Source organism: Dendronephthya gigantea, unplaced genomic scaffold (assembly GCF_004324835.1).
Source record: "Dendronephthya gigantea isolate DGI-Jeju-01 unplaced genomic scaffold, DenGig_1.0 000111F, whole genome shotgun sequence".
In the NCBI taxonomy this organism is placed as follows: domain Eukaryota; kingdom Metazoa; phylum Cnidaria; class Anthozoa; order Malacalcyonacea; family Nephtheidae; genus Dendronephthya; species Dendronephthya gigantea.
The window spans coordinates 372,196-387,303 of record NW_021163121.1 but is presented as its reverse complement, the minus strand read 5'-3'; the positions used below and the strand labels follow the sequence as shown (position 1 = coordinate 387,303).

Sequence of the window (15,108 nt, the reverse complement as noted above, 5' to 3'; positions counted from 1 at the left end):
GACAAAGAGTGCTAAAGAGTTGACAGTGTATTTCTCTCTGCAGATGATTATTCTTCACTGCTCAAGAAAGCATCATTTTGCCCCAATTTCAGTGATGATCTTAAAAAAATCACATTGACAATTTTTCCCAACCAAAAATGGATCCCAATGCCTTTGAGGTGACATGCAGGGATGCTGGTGCTGTGAATCTCTACTATAGCATAAACAATGCCATATGTTCTGACAGAATGTCCACTGAGCGTAAAAAAACATCTTAGCAAGCTCCGAACAATGGTTATTATTTATATCATGGTGTTTTCATTGTCCCAAAGATCCAACTCATTCCAAGTAGCATTATCCAGAACTGAAATGAAAACATGAGACGGAAAGGAGAATCCTGAGAAGAAACCGACATTATTCCCCAAATAATTTATCGGGTTTAACGATATATTGCAGCCATAGCGCGCCATCATTGCAGTAATTCAAACGTCGATATTTCACGTTATGTTTTGAAATTTAAAAAACCCCACGGCAAAATTCAAGATATATTTATGTTTTATTGCATTCTTTCGGTTTCGAATATAAAAAGTAAATATTCTGGCTCACGGATGCGTTAGAATACGGCAATATTTTCTCGCTCCTTTTGTTTACAATTTTTATTTTCAAGCATTCTGATTGGCGGAGAGCAAAAATGTCAACAAACGCGCTGATTGGCTTAGAACGAAATCTGCCCTTGTTGACCGCTATTGATTTAGGTATGCATGAAAACACGAAGTCGGAGTTCCGGAGTACGGAGTCCCGGAGTACGGAGTCCCGGAGTGAAGTGTCCAAAACTTTAAAACACGGAGTGGTAAAAACACGGAGTCGACGTAAAAACACGGAGTCGACGTAAAAACACGGAGTCGACGTAAAAACACGGAGTCGACGTAAAAACACGGAGTCCACGTAAAAACACGGAGTCCACGTAAAAACACGGAGTCCACGTAAAAACACGGTTTGAAAATGGTTGAAATGCTACGAATATGTGTTTGTTGTTTGGAAAAACCCGGGTGCAATATGGAAACGCATGAGATGCCTTGGCCGGAATGAATGCCGGTTATTGCCATTCTGGTCAAGTCCCTTTCGTTTGTTTTTCGTTGAAAACTGTAGTTACGTTTCATCAGACTCCAAGCATAACTAGGGAAAGCACGTTTCTAACCCGCTAGCAGGTCTTGGAACGACGTGCTCGCATATGTGATTTGTGGTAATGAGCGGAAATTGTGTGACGTGAATTCGTGGTGAGATCGGCGATGATGATGAAGTCCAAATATGTATGAGCATTCTGTTTATCCGTATGTAGTGGGCTGTTGGTTTGCTATTGGGGGCTAATCCCTGAATCGATTGGTTCCTGTTCTCTGAATTGATTGGTTCCATAAAACATCCCCAATGTGTGGTGATTTTGTGAGAAAGGGTGGTATTCAATCCCACGTGTATTCCCGTTAGTGAAATTATAAAGCGCGGCTTGGGAGCGTGCCGGGGAAAATGATCATCATCATTGCCACATTGCCAATCATCTCATCTTCCAAAGGCACCCTCCAACACCCCTGCAATGAGGGGATAGCCATCTCCACAGGATCTGAATACCTGCAACCACATATAAAATAAAAATATTGAGTAAAAACCGTGTTTTTACGTGGACTCCGTGTTTTTACGTGGACTCCGTGTTTTTACGTGGACTCCGTGTTTTTACGTCGACTCCGTGTTTTTACCACTCCGTGTTTTAAAGTTTTGGACACTTCACTCCGGGACTCCGTACTCCGGGACTCCGTAACTTAGACTCCGTGTTTTCATGCATACCATTGATTTACGCCACGCTTACTATTCTGTGCCCATAATACGGTCCGATAGAAAATACCTTAAATTATCTTGGAGAGGAAACTTTATCAATCTACTGCTTCAGCGATGCGACTATTGAACACACTGTGATCAAAATTTGGTCACTCTTGTCTCGGTTACATTCATGACTCCATTTACATTGAAGATTCTCTTCGGTTGTGCAAAGATGTTACTTTTAATGCAGCTCAGTTATTTGACCAACTAGGGTTTGTACCAAATCATTCTAAGTCGGTATTTCAACCAACGCAAACTTTGGTGTTTTGGGGATTTTTATTATACTCCACTACCATGACTGTTTTGCTCACGACCAAGAAAATTATAAAATTACCGCTCTTTGTGTACAATTATCAAAGTTTCACGAAGTTACCATTCGACAGTTAGCTTCTATTATTGGAACTGTTGTCTCTACATTCCCTGGAGTTGAATTTGTACCGTTATACTATAGAGCACTAGAGCGTGATAAGACCCTAGCATTAGGACACTCACACGGGGATTTTAAACAAAAATTATGGTGTCTATCACAGGCCAGTATTGATGAAATTAAGTGCTGGGTATCTTCCCTACCAACTGCATCTAGGATTATTGATCATGGTATCCCGGCTCATTTGAGTATGACAACTGATGCCTCACATATAGGTTGGGGAGCCGTTGTTAACGAAACTAGGACACAATGGCTGTGGTCCGCACACGAAATGAAATTCATATTAACGTTTTAGAACTTCTGGCGATAAAGTTTGTGTTAACATCACTTCTTGATAGCACCTGTGAAACGCATATCCGAATTCAATCAGATAATACAACAGGCGTCACATATTTAAATAAAACGGGAGGATGCAACCACGGTTTGGTAGAATTATCATCAAACTTCAACTTAAGGTAACAAGGTAAATCTCGTTTAATTTTCAATAATTCAATTTATTATCTCATAAAATACACATATTGCTAAAGAATCGTTATTTTACTTCATCGCCTTAAAGTAAAAAAAATCTGGACAATTTGATAAATTCGAAAGTATGTCGACGCTACACATATACTATTAATGATTTTCTATATTGATATGTTCTAGGAAGATTACTTTCCTCTGTTTAATTAGACCATAAGCTTGTTTCTGCCTGTACTATGAAGATACATACTATAAAACAAATGCAGGTAAAAATTACGGTTGAAGTTAAATAATTTCTAGCAGACTGATTTTTTTTTAATTTAGCGCATCAATATTCAGGCCAGTGGCTTGCTCTCATTGGTCTGTTGTCCTCTATCGCTTCCGATCAAATGATTTAAATCCTACAACGGCTCATATGATCTGACAAGAGTATAATCCTTGGCACTTAGGTGATTGTTGAAATGTTACTGCACTTCAATTCAACCATAGGCATATGTTTAAATTCTAATGCATACCATGCATATGTTTAAATTCTGTACCCAGAACCTTGTTGGGCCCACCATTGAGTTGTCAAGAATTATTTGTTACCAATGAGAAATATATTACAACATTATTTACTGTTTTTAGCTGTTAAAAGCAGAGCTAGCTATCAAGACTCAAGAATCCCTGACAACTGACATTTGATTGTAAATGATATGAAAAAGTAAATCACTGAGGATGGACAATTAAGGTGTGTTATCTTTCTAGTATATTCTGCCAATGGCGATACATTTCAAATATGTTTGCAGACACATCAATAACCTCTACTAATGAGAAAATATTAATCAATTATTGCTATATTCCTGTTTTATGTCCAGTAATCTTGTAGAAAATTGTTATAGGTATGTTGAAATAATGACTAATTAATTGACTGACGTTAAGTTATAATTCCCACCCTCTTGCCTGATTACCAGGTAAAATGTCTACAATGTTTGCATGACAATGCATGCGCAGCTTTGGTACTTGGTAAATATGTAAATACAAAAAAATTCTTAAATTAAGATGGTTGCCTGTGTATGAAAGAAGAGAGTTAAATCTTCTCAAGCTTGTTCATAATTCATTGTATAATGTGACCATATCTGAGCATTTTAAATTGCAACTTTATGTTGTTAATACTTACAATTTAAGATATGCTGCTGCACCTACAATTTATATTCCAGTTAAGGAACCTGGCACCTTTTATTAAGATATAGCTGCAAAGACTTTTATTGGCTTCTTATTGACATTAAAAAAATTGAACATTTCTCAATGTTTGTTAACACAGTTAAAACTGCCTGGCTTGCAAAAGCTAAAGCTTGCCTTGAATAAGGGAATCTTTTATATATTGTACTTCTTAATTGCTCAATTAACTTCTTAATTAGATACTTATTTATTATATTGTAAATAGTTAGTTTTAGAAGGCAAAAAGTCATATATGTGGAAATACTTTTAACAAATCATTATCATTACTGTTATATATTTTATAGATGATGTGAACAGATGGTCATCATACATATGAAATTGATCATCATAAAAGGAAAACAACTTGAAGTCAAATTGGGGACCTTTGGTTTGGGAAATTTAAATGTAAGTACATGCATTTTGTGTGATTTTTTGTTCATGCCATAATTAACATTATGTAAAGTCAAAATAGTTCTTTTCCACGAGATAATTTTTCCAAATGCTAAAATCAGAATTCAAATAATCTATGCATGAGTGTGTGTTACTGAAGAAGTTGTAATTAATTATAGTGCTTAAAGCCTCTACAATTTTTCCCACAGATGTAGCAGGATATTTTACAAAAAAGATCGAAAAATGTGCATCAACAAAAATTCTGATTATTGATACATTGGTTGACATTAATTCAATGATGCTGATGCATGACGGAAGGAGTATTTATTGCTAAGTTATAAGTAGGAACATTTTGAATAATACAGTGACTTGTTAACTGTCTGCATATTATAAATTTAATGAAGAAAATAAAGTAAGAATGTGGACCTAACACAGTGAATATTGAACACAATGAGTTTCTAGTTGCAGAATATTTTAACAATTTAACAATTTAATTGAGAATATTTTCTTGGATGGTATAAATTGGTGTATATTACATCCGGTATATTTATATTTGAATAGTATTGTGAGATTTTTTGTGGTTGAAATCTGAAAGGTCATTTCAACTAATTATTTCGGGTTTAAATTATTAATTTGTCCTAGATGCATCCAATTAATAACAACTCTTTTTGTTTGGTTATTTTAACTTAAAAGTATGAGTTAGAACAACAACTGGAAATGGGTTATTTAGACCCATCTGTTTTACAGTGTTTTTACAGCACTTCAATAGGTAGAGTTATGAGCTGAATCAAACTGTAAATTAAAATTATCATTCTACATAGCATGCACTGAAGAACAGATATGAAGGATTTATTTTACCCGTTAAGGCAGATTCGGCAATGCGAAAAAGCATCTGACAAGTCATGAAAACTGAACAATAATCAAGAAGAACGAATTCATTTTCAAAAATCAAAACAAATCGAAAAAAACAAAATCCGAAAAATATAGTTACTTACGTCGCAAAAATCTTTCTTACAAATCTGAATTTATGCTGATAATATTTTTCTTAAATTGAACTCAATAATTAGCTCTTGTTGCGATTACTTCTCAATTTATGAAACACTCACCCTTCGATGGGGTCAATTGCTATATCCAAAGGCTCGAGAGTTTTAATCAGCGTTCTGCTGTCTTTACCATCTAAAGTCGCCACGTTAATGATATTCTTCCTCCAATCACTCCAGAATATACGACGTCCTATCCAATCAATTGTTAATCTCCGTGTCTTAGCATCCTTCACAACGATTTCTTCAGAAGTTCCATCATAATTTGCCCGACGAATCTCTTTATCCAATTCCGCAAAATATATTTTCTTATTTTTCATGTCAATGTCCAGCGTCCATATATTTCTTTTTCCACCTACGACGACTGTCGCATCCAGCGTCGTTAAATCGACAGCCAAGATTGCAGTGTCCTTCGCCAAAAACATATATTGCTCAGGATAAGGTCCTGCAAAAAGATTACAGCTGAAGTGAAATACTGCGTATTAATGTACAGGTTTGCATGGTTATAAACGGAAAAAACTAATGCAGAAATGTGCTGCTTTCTGTGATTGTTCGCTGGATAAATTTTAAAATTCGATCCAAATTTATTTGTCAAAAACATTGGGGCGAGCGCGCGGCCAGCGTGTTTTCCATACAAATCTATAATGAGTGAGGAAAATTTACATTTGCACATTTTGCTCGATTTATCCAAAACAATTAAAAAATTGCTCAATTTCAAAGATTATTAAGGATAAATGGGTTTTGGTTGATATGTGGCTGGAAGTATTTGTGAATCAGAGACCGGTAAGTGTAAAATTTGCCTCTTTGTTGAGGTTTTTTGCGAGCTGTTTGCACCCCTGGATTTACACAAACACCATCTATTAACTTGATTTTTGTGTCGATATTTAAAGCACTAAGATGGGAAAATTTTAACCAAAATACGAAGATCTATGATTTTTAGTATGATATGGGAGAGATAATATGTAACTTGATAGCTCGTGCGGTTGACCAACGGCAACACTGTTAAAATATCCTTCGCGTGGTGTCATATGTCAGTTCATAGCTGGTTACGGTGAATTTACTGCAACATTGAAGTTATTATATTTTTTGGGAAACCTTTTTTAATATACTCAAGAGGATATACAGCCAAATAAGTTTAAGGTTACAATCCTGTGTGCTTGCGATTGTTTAGACAGACTCTGGTTCTGACTAAACAATGCGTACAGTAATAATACCATTAGGCATTAATTATTATTAGCCTGTAGTTATATAGCCTAATGCTTGATTTTAATCAAATATAGTTGAGGCAAACTTAGTTTAAATTCTAAGGTAAAAAGCATGGCTGTACATTTTTAACCATATGCACTTAATACCAATAAAATAATTAACACTTATTTACTGCGAACGAAGGAAACATAATGTTTTGTGGACCCGAGACATGTCGAGATCATAGCCAACACATAATTTTAAAACAGCTATTCTGTTGAATACCTGTTGATACTGATAGATATCAAGCCAACACATAATTTTAAAACAGCTATTTCTGTTGAATATCTGTTGATACTGATAGATATCAAGCAAACACATAATTTTAAAACAGCTATTTCTGTTGAATTTAAATAGTTGTCTCACAATGTCACTAAAGTCTTTTAATATTTGATATTCATTTACATGTAATAAAAAGGATAACATTCTCCCCAATCAAAAAAAGGGATTTGAAACTGTCTGGTGATTATTTTTTGTTTTCATTCTATTAAAGGCAGAATCATGATAGTATTGTTTATTGTTACTTCAATGGTAATGATGTTTATTGTTACCAAATGTTCCAAATTAATAATATCTTCTGTGCAATACCCTGCTGACATTGTAGTTTCAACTTCAAGTTGGAAATAAAGCAATGCTTGAGTTGCAAAAATATTTCTGTTCATCAGCTCTAAATACATCCTTGACCCTGAAGTTATTAAGGAACCTTGATAACTATAATGTCTTGTCCATGCCTTATATTGCAGTACACAATTTGCAGCAAATATACCATCTGTGTGTTACTGAATTCAATTTTACCATAAGGACCACTATGAAAACATTTAATACCCTTTTTCATGTTATTTTTATATATATTAAAATTATTCCAAATTATATTACAACTCTCTTTGTAAATTTTTCATAACAATGACTTTTCATTACTCCTTCTAATCTTTACATACAAGCACACTGCATAGAAATATTCTTAAAAAACCACAAAACTTCATCTTTAGTTCCATTATCAATCTTTCATTATATTTGTTACATTGAAAAGCTCCCATATTTATTCTTTTAGCATTTTACAGGTTGGGAAAGTTCACATGATCATTTTTAAAATTAAAATTGTATGCTCTATTTCAATTCAACATTGAGTAATTAAGTCTATTTGGCAATGTTTCTTGTTCATAACGTTTAGATTCTAAATGTGTCATAAGCACAACACAATATTGCATAGTAATGATTCTATACAAGTACCACAATCACAATTTGCAGTGGACCACCTTAATAGATGGTGTTTGTGTATATCCAGGCCGAAAAAGCTCGCAAAAACACCTCGACAAAGTCGCAAAATTTCAACACTTACCAGTGACTGATTCACATATACTTCCGGCCGCATATTAACAAAGACCCATTTATCGTAATAATCTTTCAAATTCAGCAATTTTTTATACGTTTTGGATAGATCAAGCAAAATGCGCAAAGGTGAATTTCCATCACTCATAGGTATGTACGGGAAATCGTCCCCAATGTTTTTGTACTCCCTTGAGTCCCCCTGATACTATTTTCGCTGAGATTTATGTCCTCACTTCCTGACCAGATCATGAACAGCAAATATTGAGCAGGAAGAAATTTTGTGGATTTACGCTCTTTGACGCCAGTTCCAAAGGACAATTGCATGAAAGTACACATCATATACCATCTCTGGTCAGCGAATCCCGTAAAGCGTTCAGACAACTACGGAGTAATTAACTACAAGCTTTGCTTTTACACAAAGCTTTTGCTTCTACACATGCAGCTTGGGTGAAATAAGTCATGAGATAAAGCAAAATGGTTACCGAAAATGAAAAATTTGGTGGGTGTGACTACAAGTCGAACAAGTTATAAAATGTTCTAATTTTAAACACGACTGCATGTATAGTTTGGTAGGTAAAGAATGATTTACTGACGGCAACCGTTTTTTTATAATAATTTAATACGAAAAAGAGATTTACACTTACACTGCAAAAATTAAAGAATGGTTTAGCTTACCGTCATAGAAGCACATCTCTGAGTGCATACGCATTCTCTCCTGGAGATATTCTTTTTCTGCTGTGCAACCAGAGGAATTATTCTCACGTCGACGTTCATTGAAATATCGTTGAGTTTCATTGTCAGATCGTTGACTTTCAGTAAAATATCGTTCCATTTCATCCAAGTTTTCCAGACTTTCATTCACACATCTCTTTTCCCAGTCTTTCACGTCTTCTTTCAGTTGTTTTAATTGCTCGTCACAAATGGGAATATCTTCATTGCAATTGATCAGATTTCCACCAAAGTGAATCAAGATCGTTAAAGCAAACAACATTTTGGTTGAAAGGAAAGGCATTTCAATAATTTCTGTTTATTTTGCCAGATAATTAGATCTAAACAAATGAATAATTGACGGTTGACTAATGACAGCTGCAATTCCACCAGCACTATTATACTCGCGATCACAGTGGCAGTTAGATTCCTCCTTTCAAAAAATCAATAAGTCCTCCCTCCCCCTCAGTGATGCAGATTGTTTTTAATAAATAATCCCTGAACCTGCGGCAGAAGAACGCCAAATCGACGTTGCAATTGGTCATCGTTTGTTATGACAAGCCTGGTCTGTCGTACGGAAAGAAAGCAATATGAAACACTATAGCGCTATTGCTTTTGATTCCAAAATTTATTAAAATTGATTCAAATTATAGTTTTGGTCATTTTTGACTATTTATTTACGACCATTTATCAACAGAAAAATTAACTAATATATACCATTAAACTATTTTTTAAGGTACTTCTTATACATGAAGGAAGATTTATTTGAACACAATCATTCGCAATTACACACATTTAGCTGCGTTAGCAATTAGTCCGATTTCTTGTAAAGGAAACGAACTATGTTAGAGCAATTATACAAGATCGACAATTTTAAGTTGTTTTCTTTGTCGCATTCCAAATACAACGATAGTTAATGAAAAATTTGCGGAAATAGAAAACAATTCATTTCGCTTCCGGCGAGATCTATACAGTTGATACAATGAATGGAAATCTTTGCTAGAGGACATGGCACTGTACATGTTATATAAAAATTTAGGTTATGAAGATTTATGTTGCCTAGTTGGTCGGTAATCTTTCTTCAACCCTATTTAGATTGCTCCGTCAACGATGTCTATGAGCCGGGTACGGCTGTAACTTTTTAATAATGTCTCCTGTTTCATGGCAAACTTATATCCCTAACAACTCCAGATACTGTTGACTTGTCAACAGCAAAGGTTTTACCAATGACTTGTCACAAACTACCAGAAGCAAAATATCTTAAAGCGATGAGGATTTGCTCTTCTGGCTCAGGTACGTGACTTCTCTCAGTTTCGCAATCACGAAGCTGGTCAGTGTGATATAATTAACTACATTTTTGCCAAACCTGCATTTATCTTGTTCTGAACGAAAGTTAACCTACCAATACATGAGAAGTGTCAAATTAATCCTTACAGTGCGGACCGTGAGAAATATATGGCGCGACTCGCGAGTAGCGAGTGTACGAGCTTAGCTTTACCGGCTTTTAAATACCAAGTGTATTTTGGAGATGTGCGTGCAGTTAAACCTTTACTTAGCCTCTTTCCTAAGAGTAAATGCGCTTGAATAATATCACAAGTATTTTGTTTTTGTAAAACGCCTCATCTGATAAAATTCAGACGAATTAAATGTTGGATACTATACAGGCGCTCGTAATCTTTAACCGCTCTGCAGCATGCAGAAACACAATCAAACCTCGACACTTTTTTGCAAAGCACCAGGATTCGAACGCGTGTAAGTTACGTATGCTTCACTATGCATAAATTAGGCTTCGAGAAATGTAGCTGCGTGCATAGTGATGCATACGTAACTTACACGATTGATTAAGTCCATGAAGCTCCATATCTTGATTTTTTATGCTTTTTAAAGTATCCTTGAAACGATGCTTTCTATTTGCTGGTGCAGCGAGTGAGCAAGCTAGGCAGAACTGAGCACTCCTAATCTATACATCAGGGGTCGGTTGTATAAAACTATATCTAAATTACACTTTGCATACTTAAATCCAAAATAACTCAGAAATACATGACTCTGATTCAGACTGATTGGCTAATTTTATACAACTGGCCCCAGGAGGGAAAATCACGATTTTACTTTGCGCGTTGCATTGTGGTACCTCTTATACATTCTCTCTTGGAGAGATTCTTAGCGTTCCAAACGTGAGAAATGTAATTTTGGAATTGGTCAAAATAATCATTATAGTCTATCGATCTTTCGCAAAAACACGCAGAAATTTTAACAAACCTGGCGATATATAAACTTGTGAAAGCGCCGACGATTTCTATTCGTTGTCCGGCTGAGATAGATATATATATAGCAACTTATAATCGAATTTTGTCAAACGTTTCCTATCAAACCACGTTAATGTATACTTTGTAACTCCCAAATTCTTCTAAGAGCTACGCTACTTTGGTGTGCCGTTAACGGCACAATTGAACTCCACTAAATTCACTAACCACGATGATAGAGTAACACGTGCGCGGATAATGGTTATAAAATGTATCTTTAATGATAAAGCTTATAATACTGTGCGGTTGAAGGTATGGTGGCTGATCGGACACCGCGGAAATTGGTATAGGCTTAGCCGCAATTCTCGATACTTAGACTTCAAACTTGGTGAGGAAAAAGATTTATAAATATTCAAGAAAATATGTCTTGCACAAAAGATTTGAAGCTTGCTCAGGGTAAAAACGAATCGTCTGAATTAATAACCTTGTGTATACTTTAAGCCTCAAAATGGCCATTTCACAGCGGTCAGATGTGCATGATGAGCTGTCAAAAGATTGCGGAATGCGTATTCAGAAGAAAAATTGAACTTTTTTTAAGATATTCAAAAGGTTTCTCTTTGATAGGGCGATACAGAAATGCACAATTGTGAACCAGCGATTAGATTTTCGGGTTGAAACGTCTTAAACACCAATTTCTGCGGTGTCGGCTGATCGATCCGGTAACGGAATATTGGATAGAGTGATCGCGGAATAGAAATATACTGGGTAACGTTCGAACTAAAAATGCAATAATTAAACCGCACTAATTCATGCAATCTAGACAAATTAAATACTATAGCAGGCATGCACTAAATATAGAATAAATCAACTAGCGTAGCTATGTTTACAAACTATAATAACACAAAGAAGAGTCTTAAGCCTGGTTTCCATATGACGCCGACGTCGGCAAAGTATTATTGTCGGTGATTACTGATGAGTGAAATCGTTTGTCTTTCTGAAATCATTTTCTCCTTGGATGATTACAGACAATGAGTCGGCGACAGGTCGGCGTCATATGGAAACCAGGCTTTAGAGGCTGTTTACATGAGCCCAGTTACCCAAAATTCAACGAAGCGTGAGATGATTTTGAGGTATTGAAATAAGCAGATAACATGATTCTGGCAGTCGTATAATCACCACAACAATAGCATGTACTTGTTTGGTGTCATAAAGACTTATTTCAATACCTCAAAGGCCTCTCACGCTTCGTTGAATCTCGGGTAACCGGGCTCATGTAAACAGCCCCTTACTTTAGTTGGCGCACACACCAAACTGCTGTTGAATACCGTCGATAGAGTTCAAACATAAACGTAAGTAACCAATTGTAGAATAGAGTGACCTTACTCTAGTTGACAGTGATATACAAAATGAAACATTAAACTGGGTGCAACTGCGCGTGTAGTCGCAGGAAGTAACGAAACGGAAATTAACGACATACGATAACAATAACAAAGTTAAGGTTACAAACCAACATACCGGCCCTTTAAAGGCGGTACTACGAGCCTTTACAATACCTTTTTTAAATGGTTTGAAACACGAAATAATGTCAATAACTAAATAAGTAAATGAATAAAGCGTTAGTTCTAATGACAATGTTTATCATGATCTCATACCAACATCAGGCAGCTTCTTCTAGGAGGACGATCTTGTTTACAGGCCTTACCAACTCGTTGCTGCTTGTCTTCAGTTTCACGGATCGTACCAGTCCGTCACGCTCGTTGCGGTACACTTCCAACATCCGAGCTAAGGGCCATACTCCTCTTGGTTTGCTGTCGTCTAGCACCATTACGATGTCGTTGACTGCCACGTTATAGAAGCAGGTGGTTTGAGGTGAGTGGTTCTTCGTCCCGTAGATCATCTGACAGCTTAGTGATTGGTCTGCTGTTCACCACGGACTCTACCTCGCAGAACAACGTTTTGAGGCTTTCGTCATGCAGCACCTGTTTCGTCATCAGTGCCTTCATGACCTTCCTTACGGTTCTTATGCACCTCTCCCACACTCCGCCAAAGTGAGATCCAGCGCGTGGATTGAAGGTCCACTTGACATTTCATTGAAGCAGGAAGTCGTGAATCTGTTCTTGATTCCATTCGTCAATGGCTTCTCTTAGCACTTGTTCACCCTTGACGAAGTTTCCTCCGTTGTCCGAGCGGATCTCCATAGGTTGACCTCGTCTTGCCACGAATCGTCGGAGAGCGTCGATGAAAGAGTCGGTGTCCAACGTGTGGGCCACTTCTAGATGGATCGCTCGTGTTGTCATACAAGTGAAGAGCACGCCGTACCGCTTGACACGACTTCTCGCACGTTTTACCTCGAACGGTCCGAAGCAGTCGACGCCTGTATACGTAAACGGTGGCAGCGAGGGCGTTACCCGGTCTTCTGGCAGGTCGGCCATCTTTTGATTGCATACTGTTGACTGACGTTTCTTACAGCTGAAGCACTTGCCGATGACCTTCTTCACGGCTGATCTTCCGTCTACGATCCAATACCTTCTCTGATGAGGGAAAGCGTGTGCTCGACGCCGGAATGACCCGAGATGTGGTGGTAATGGTATACAAGGAGTCCAATAACATGGTGGTCTTCGGGAGGATGATAGGGTGTTTAGCGTTGTCATTTATTGGTGCTCTCCGCAGTCTTCCGCCGACACGTATCAACCCATCCCTTAATACTGGATCCAGCTGGAACACGCAGCTCAATTTTTTAACCGTTACGTTCTTGCGATCTTTATCGCTACTTTCGTTTATTCTTTCTAGGCATTCTCGTTCTTCGCTAAAACATTCTTGCTGTACATGTCGAATTATTTCCTTCTCAGCGTTGACCATTTTGGACACAGAAATAGGCGTGATGAACTTTGAAAACCCGATCGCAAGAGAAATGCTTGACTAACTTTGCAAAGGGATGTACGTGGCGGATTGTCGCTTGACTTCGGGGTCGTTGTCTCCAATGACCAAGCTCAGATCACTGGGTGGCTGTGGCCAAGCGGCCTTTGGCTTGCTCAGGAAATCCGGCGCGGGCACGCCACGAGATGCGACGTCGGCTGGATTGGCAAGGGTGTTGACGTAATGCCACTGGGAAGTAGAAGATGCATCAAGTATCGTAGAAATTCTATTAAAAACGAAGGTCTGAAATCGCTTATCCTTGTTCTGTAGGTAGCGTAGGACACACGTGTTGTCGGTCCAGAAAAACGGTATCGTGACTTGTTTGATCGGTGCTAAACGGGACTTCCCCATTACAAACGAACACTTGATATTGCCAGCCTCATCTTCTACACGTATGTAGGTGGCGGCTCCTTAGCTGTCTTGCGACGCATCAGAGAAATGATGTAGTTGGAACAAACTGTCATTGGTAGGCTTGAGACACCGATCTATTTGCACATCCTCGAGCTTCGCCAGTTCCTTCAACCACGATAGCCAACGAGCCAGGTATTCGTCCGGGATTGGGTTGTCCCAACGGAGCTTCAAGCGGCATAAGTCCTGCAGGATTTGTTTCGCCTTAGGAATAAACGAAGCGACAAATCCCAGCGGATCGAAAATGGAACTGACCACGGACAAAATGCCTCGTCTGGTTGCAGGCGGTCTTTCACTACAATACTGAAACCGAATTTATCTGATGATACGTTCCAACGAACACCCAGGGCTCGCTTAGTAGGAGATTTGTCCAAGTTCATGTCCTTGACTTCCTCCGATCTTTCTGATTCTGGTAGTGACTCCAGCACGGCTTTAGAGTTGGAAGTCCACTTCGTTAATCTGAATCTTCCCCTTGCCAGCAATCCCCGCAGTTGGTTTGCCAATCTCACCGCTTCCGGATCTGTTGGAATGGACTTCAAGCAGTCATCAACGTAGAAGTTTCTTTCGACATTTTCGGTTGTTTCTGGGTCGAATTCGGCCTTGTTATCTTGGGCGGTTCTCCGCAGAGCAAAGTTTGCGCAGCTGGGCGATGAGGCACCTCCAAATAGGTGTACGTTCATTTCGTACTCCTGCACTGGTTGATCCAGGTCGCCATCCGGCCACCACAGGAATTTCAGAGCCTTACGATCTTCAGGAGGGACACGGACTTGGTAGAACATGGCCTCGACATCCGACATCATAGCCACGCGCTTCTCGCGAAATCTTGTCAAGACACGAACAAGACGAGCAGTGCTCTGCAAAAAGTTGGACGTAGCTGGCGTGTTCTTTTCTC

The 15,108-nt window shown here is 38.0% G+C and overlaps 1 protein-coding gene and 1 long non-coding RNA gene across 2 annotated transcripts in view; one reads left to right on the top strand and one right to left on the bottom strand.

Moving 5' to 3' along the window:
* LOC114535133 (low-density lipoprotein receptor-related protein 1B-like) overlaps positions 1–8,934 on the bottom strand; it is a 36,707-nt gene extending 27,773 nt beyond the window's left edge. Inside the window, exons 1-2 of the mRNA XM_028556512.1 lie at positions 8,617–8,934; positions 5,434–5,812 (exon numbers count right to left, since the gene is read on the bottom strand). Coding sequence (XP_028412313.1) covers positions 5,434–5,812; positions 8,617–8,932 — 695 coding nt within the window. The 5' untranslated portion in view covers positions 8,933–8,934. The remainder of the gene's footprint in view (positions 1–5,433; positions 5,813–8,616) is intronic.
* Positions 2,376–3,456, top strand: LOC114535135. Its single transcript, XR_003688200.1, has 3 exons — positions 2,376–2,738; positions 2,948–3,003; positions 3,365–3,456. It is a non-coding gene; the product is annotated as an uncharacterized LOC114535135 (long non-coding RNA).
* Positions 8,935–15,108: the final 6,174 nt, after the last annotated feature.